The sequence below is a fragment of the Engraulis encrasicolus genome, chromosome 12 (genome assembly GCF_034702125.1).
Source record: "Engraulis encrasicolus isolate BLACKSEA-1 chromosome 12, IST_EnEncr_1.0, whole genome shotgun sequence".
Taxonomy (NCBI): Eukaryota; Metazoa; Chordata; class Actinopteri; order Clupeiformes; family Engraulidae; genus Engraulis; species Engraulis encrasicolus.
Window position 1 is genome coordinate 3490654 of NC_085868.1, and position 6093 is coordinate 3496746.

At 41.9% G+C, this 6093-nt stretch overlaps 1 protein-coding gene across 1 annotated transcript in view; it reads left to right on the forward strand.

Moving 5' to 3' along the window:
- Positions 1-2670: 2670 nt before the first annotated feature.
- Positions 2671-6093, forward strand: part of abcb11b (ATP-binding cassette, sub-family B (MDR/TAP), member 11b) — a 23178-nt gene continuing 19755 nt past the window's right edge. The window contains exons 1-5 of the mRNA XM_063211505.1: positions 2671-3436; positions 3882-3900; positions 4023-4052; positions 4267-4296; positions 4844-4895. Coding sequence (XP_063067575.1) covers positions 3361-3436; positions 3882-3900; positions 4023-4052; positions 4267-4296; positions 4844-4895 — 207 coding nt within the window. The 5' untranslated portion in view covers positions 2671-3360. The remainder of the gene's footprint in view (positions 3437-3881; positions 3901-4022; positions 4053-4266; positions 4297-4843; positions 4896-6093) is intronic.

Below are 6093 nucleotides of genomic sequence, written 5' to 3' on the forward strand. Positions count from 1 at the left end.
GTGTGTGTGTGTGTGTGTGTGTGTGTGTGTGTGTGTGTGTGTGTGTGTGTGTGTGTGTGTGTGTGTGTGTGTGTGTGTGTGTGTGTGTCATAGCCAGGGTTTTGAATTTAGGGAGGTCCATGATATACGCGCGCAGCGCGCCAAAAATCTTCACTGTTAAAAGTAGTCATGTAGTATGTAATTTATTTTCAAAATGCATACCCCTTCACAAATATGATGTTTTTATGAATATTTACTGGAATAAACTAACATCTACTGGTCTGACCAAGTAGAGAAAAGTATGGAAGCATGGAAAATGTAGATTTCCAAAACATTTTGAGTAGGCATACTCAGAAATTGATGGTGATGATAAATGGAAAAGATAACACTTGTGAATTGACAGCATACATTCTGGAAATAAACTACTAATAAAACATAGGGCCTACTATACCTGTAATTAATATTGATATTGATTAATTGATATTAATATTGATAGGTAAGAGGGTGAATAGTAGCCTATGCAAGTGTTTGGTACAAGCAAAGGCAATTTGGCAGGGATAGACTAACTAATATAATAAATGCAGTTCGAAATCGTGCATATTGTATAGCTAATACTAAATAGCCAATACAAAAATGTAAGGGCTATATTCATTTCATAAAGTGAATGGGACAAATCGTGCCCAGTTCAAGATAGCCTACATGTGTATTGTTAATCAGGCTATAACAAATTAGGTGCTGTCTTTCAAAAGCGCACCTATGCTTCTCTGTTTCCTTACTGATGAAATGTACATGACACCGACTTGACATGTATATCATTCGAAATAGCACAAGCTAAGCTCTCTCCGTCAGTATACAGTATGACATTCACCTGTGTGCTATACCATTGGAAAGGGCAGAAAGAGCCTTCTCCAATGGTAACACACAGTCACCCATACACAAAAGTGATGTCAATACAAACGTCAATTGAAACGTCTATGCAAAAGCAGAGATTTAAAAAATATACTGTATATATTTCCCCTGAAAAGTTAGGGAGGTCCGGACCTCCCTGACCTCAATACTGGCTACGGCCATGGTGTGTGTGTGTGTGTGTGTGTGTGTGTAAACGTGCTTTTACTCCAAAATATTGAAATACCAACCTGTAATGCATTAAACAACTGTGGTTATTCCTGTAAAACTTAAATCTGTGGACTCCCTAAACAGCAGGCAAAAAGATTGACCAAATTCTGCTCAGTATCCAGCATAATCGGGAGCCTCTTCATTTGGAGACGGAGGTGCCACATGTATCCTTGAGACACTCAGTGAGCAGTTTCTTTTAGTTTTGTGGAAACTCCTTTGAAATTTGGCTTGTGCTATGGTAAACGTCTACCTGTCAATCCAAATAAAGAAGCAAACTGTGTGTGTGTGTGTGTGTGTGTGTGTGTGTGTGTGTGTGTGTGTGTGTGTGTGTGTGTGTGTGTGTGTGTGTGTGTGTGTGTGTGTGTGTGTGTGTGTGTGTTTTAATACAGAAGTAACAAGGGAGTTTCAAGTGGCAACTCTTAATGGCAAATCAACTTATTGACCAAAACTTCTACGGATACTTTTGTTAGTATGTGGGCTCAGAAACAAAATAACAGATCATAAAGGAACAACATGTATTCTAATTAAAAAAGTAAATTGAGTGTTTAAAAGATTATTATTCTGCAGTTGTTACTGCCATCTGTTTAGATAGATTAGATCAGATAAATAGAACAGAGGCGTTGTCTTATGGTGTCCTACTGCAAGATCAACACCTTGACTAAGCTAGTGAAAACACAGCCCCTTCTTCAAAGGCTGTGTGGAATGCAGAATACAAAACTCAGGAAAACATGTCAGATAGCAACATTGTGCAGTAATACCATTGAAACATGAGGAAAAGAATAGAATAGGGTTTCTAACCCTAATCCCAGAACACACACACACGCACGCACGCACGCACGCACGCACGCACGCACGCACGCACGCACGCACGCACGCACGCACGCACGCACGCACGCACACGCACACGCACACACACACGCACACACACACACACAAATATGTAGTTAGAAAATTGTTTTTATAGATCTGTCTGTCGAAGTACAGTTTCATTTTACTGCACTGTTCGGTCAGACTGAGATTGTCCAATAGATTGTCCAATAATATCTGCAACATTAGAAAATGTTACCAACAATCATGGCCGGATTATCCATATGGACCAGTGGCACAGTGCCCAGAGGCCCAGACGCACCAGCTATGCCCAGTGGGTGGGCATCACATAATACAAGCTTTACAGCCACTGTTTATGAAGGGTGGCATGGTATAGCCAAATTGGCTTAATATCGTCCAGCCGACATTAGACTTCTACAGAAATAAGCATGCACACGCACACACACACACGGACACGCACGAGCATATATACACACAACACACACACACACGCATACACACACACAGACACACACACACACACACACACACGAGCACACACACACACGCACACACACACACACATTGATTGTCAGCGTGTTTCCTTCACGTTGTCGGGTGAGTGACCCCAGGTTGACAGTGACGGCCGGTCGGACAGTGACCTTCTCCCGCAGTGCTTAGGTGACACCCCCACTAAGGTCTCCTCCTTTTGTCCAAAAACAACACGTGGAGAGTCGACCCACAACCTTCACACACACTCAATTTGGGCTTTACTCGCTCAGGGTGTGTAAGCACAGCACAGGGTGCAGAGGAGCTGCTTCACCGATTCACTGGTTCTCTACTGCGCTGCTCGAGCAACATTGGACCTTCTGCCAATTACAGTGATGGTTATTATTTAGTGATAAGAACGTGCAGTTTAAGTTGATGTTTAGTTTAGTTTAGTTATTATCGTAGCTGCAACTAATAGCAGTGCATCTGTCCGCAGTGAGAGATGGTCTCTGAGGTGATGTTGCCCTGAAACCTTTTAGCAGTTCTCTTGTGGTTCTCAAATGGTTCATGTGGAACGTTTGTGAAACCTAGAGAGCGATTTACAGATTTCCAAAGGTGTTTCAAGGACATTGGAGGAACCTTCAAGCACATTTGGGTTTTCCTGAAGGATCTTAAAGAACATTCCTGAGATCCTCCAACTCACTCGGGCTCCCTAAAGGCTTTTGAAGAACACTTCCAAAAAGCCTGAGGACAATTTGCAATGAATAATTGTGATTCTTGAAGCTCACTCGGGATCCCGTAAACGCTTTTAGACATCGTAAACCTCATTGGTGTTCCCTAAAGTTTCTGAAGAGCATTTTTGGAACACTTGAGCGTTTGTTAGGACATTTGTGAAGCTCTGAAGCCCATCAGGGTTCTCTTAGGGTTTCTGAAGAACGTTTGTGGAACCCTGAGTGTGAATCTGTCACCATGCCGGGCTCGGTGACGTTGCGGAGCATCAAGAGGTTCGGACAAGAGAACAATGGATACGAGCCTAATGACGAAGGTGAATGGAACAGAGGAAAATCACACATGCATACACATGCATGCACAAACACATACACACGCACACGAGCACGAGCACAAGCACACACTCACGCACGCACGCACGCACGCACACACGCATGCACACACATGCACAGACACACACACACACTCGCATGCTCTAATTGGCAATGAAAATGGCATGTGATAACCCCATAGTTCAAATATTATCTATTAGGTATTATTATTCATTTCTATTATTATTTGCATAATCTCTATGGGAACTGTGGGGATAAGTGTGTGAACAGCATAAAACAGGTTCATTATATTTCACTCTGATTCCAAACAGGTAGCCTATATGTTATGCTGGAAGAGCTAAACTCGCTGCACTATTATTTGGACAAATGTGTAACTGGCAGACTTATAAAGTGTGATACATTGTACTGAATCCCTTTTCTTCTTTTCAGGCCAAAATGGGGAATACATGTGAGTGTCTCGTTGAACATTTAATGAAAAGCAATTAGATTAAGATGAACTATTTATGATTATTTGTAATTATGTCCTATCATGAGTGTGGTCAGTGTGAAATTGTTTTTATGTGCTTGCAGGACCATGGCGGAATCAAACGACTCGAAGGGGTAAGACAGCAATACAACATTGCATCTGGGAACGGAATTATTGGTGTATAAAAGACTGGTGCAAAGGAGAATGCTTTTCTATGTATTTTATGGGATTTTTTCCCCTGATTTTCAATCCATGGGTCGTTTCCAGTGCTCTTGGAGATGAGTTGTGCAAATAGTAAAGTTGTGCCATGACCAAATCAGTGTGAAATTGCAATTGTGTCTTTTTCAGGGCAAAAACATCCTCGAACGACTCAAAGAAGTAAGTTGGTATTTTAATTATTTGTGGATTAGGGCTTATAGTTGTGTTAGTTGGCACAGTGGAGAATAGGCCTAACTTGTAAATGTTTACAATTGTTACATTGTATCTTGGGTCCTATGCTTATTTGGGGTTATTACTATGAATTACATGGCATGATGGGGGATGTTGATCCAATCTCTTACAGTATATGTCTCCTATTTTGTCTTATCAATTATAGCGGTTTTACGGAATTTGTTTTTAGATGGTGCAAAAGTAGCTAATTGGGTGTATGGTGTAGTATTCCTGTCATAAAGTTATTATTACTGTATAATTTGGATGTAAAGTGACCTTGAGTGTTTAGAGAGGCACTTCCAAATAAAATGTATTGTTTTTATTATTATTATTACTATATATTTTTATTATTGTTGTTGTTGCTGTCATCGTTATCACTAGGGGCCTATAGTATTTGGTGCAATGGAAAAGACTGGTTCATTTAGTTGTGTCCCCCCCACCCCTGAGGTGAATACAGAATTGAAGTGAATGACATAGTGTATCTGTACATATGCAGGTCTGGAGAGAAAACAGAGCAACCTGCCATCAGGGTTGGATTCTTTCAGCTGGTAATGTCTGACACACACATTTTACAATACACACTTTACAATACAAACGTCAAACTGTGTGTGTGTGCACGCGCACGTGTGCATGCGTCTGTGTGCATGGTGTGTGTGTGTGTGTGTGTGTGTGTGTGTGTGTGTGTGTGTGTGTGTGTGTGTGTGTGTGTGTGTGTGTGTGTGTGTGTGTGTGTGTGTGTGTGTGTGTGTTTGTGTACATGTGGTTGCGGTATATATAGTTCCTGTTCGCCGGCTGTTCTGAGGTGGTGATGGTGGTGGTGGTTCTTTGTAGTTTGTGTGTGGTGCTTCATTATCATTCAGTGTGTGTGTGTGTGTGTGTGTGTGTGTGTGTGGGCCCCCTCTCTCCCTGGTCCCGGGACACCTGTCTCCTTTGTCCCCCTTTGTGGGCACCCCTGTGTGTGTGTGTGTGTGCGCGTGTGTGTGTGTGTGTGTGTGTGTGTGTATGTGTGTGTGTATCAGAGGTCGCGTTAACCGACAAATGTCCGTCATTGACGGATTTTTTTGAAGGATGACGGAAAATTCTGAAGTCTGTCCGTCATTTTGACGGATCAATTATCAGGGTGATGATAAATAAATCACAAGTTTAAGTAGACCTACGCCTCTATCGAGTAGAGCAAATATGCATTTCAATTAGGTATAGTTATCAGCGCAGATAATTTCATGCTACTATCGTTTGCCTTTCTCCCTCTCTCCCTGCTTGTCATACCATGCGCCGCAGCTGGGCTGTGCGGCTGGCTGCAGCAGAGCGCGCGCCTCTGCGCTTGCTCAAAATAATGAATTAAAATAACTAAGACGTTGCCACCATAGCCTACACGTGTGACTTCGACTTTAAGATTCAGAACTATGTGTAGACCTAGGCCTACTACATTTACCGACTATCTGATTTTCTGCCAATGACGAAGTTTTCCCTCTATCGCCCTTCATAGAAGCATTGTTTCATAACTCCTCGCTTGAAACATAAACAAATATACGAATAGCATTTGCTAGCCAGAACCTTCACTCAAAGGCAACGCAGGTCTAAAACGGCTTCAGGACATTAACTAATAAAAACGACGGATATTCAAGAGCCTAAATATTACCAGGCAACACAACTTACAACTTGGCAAACGTTGCCAGAAACGGCTAACCTCCTCTCATTTTGATAGCTGGTTCACCCATTATAGGCGATATATTTTCTTATTCAGAC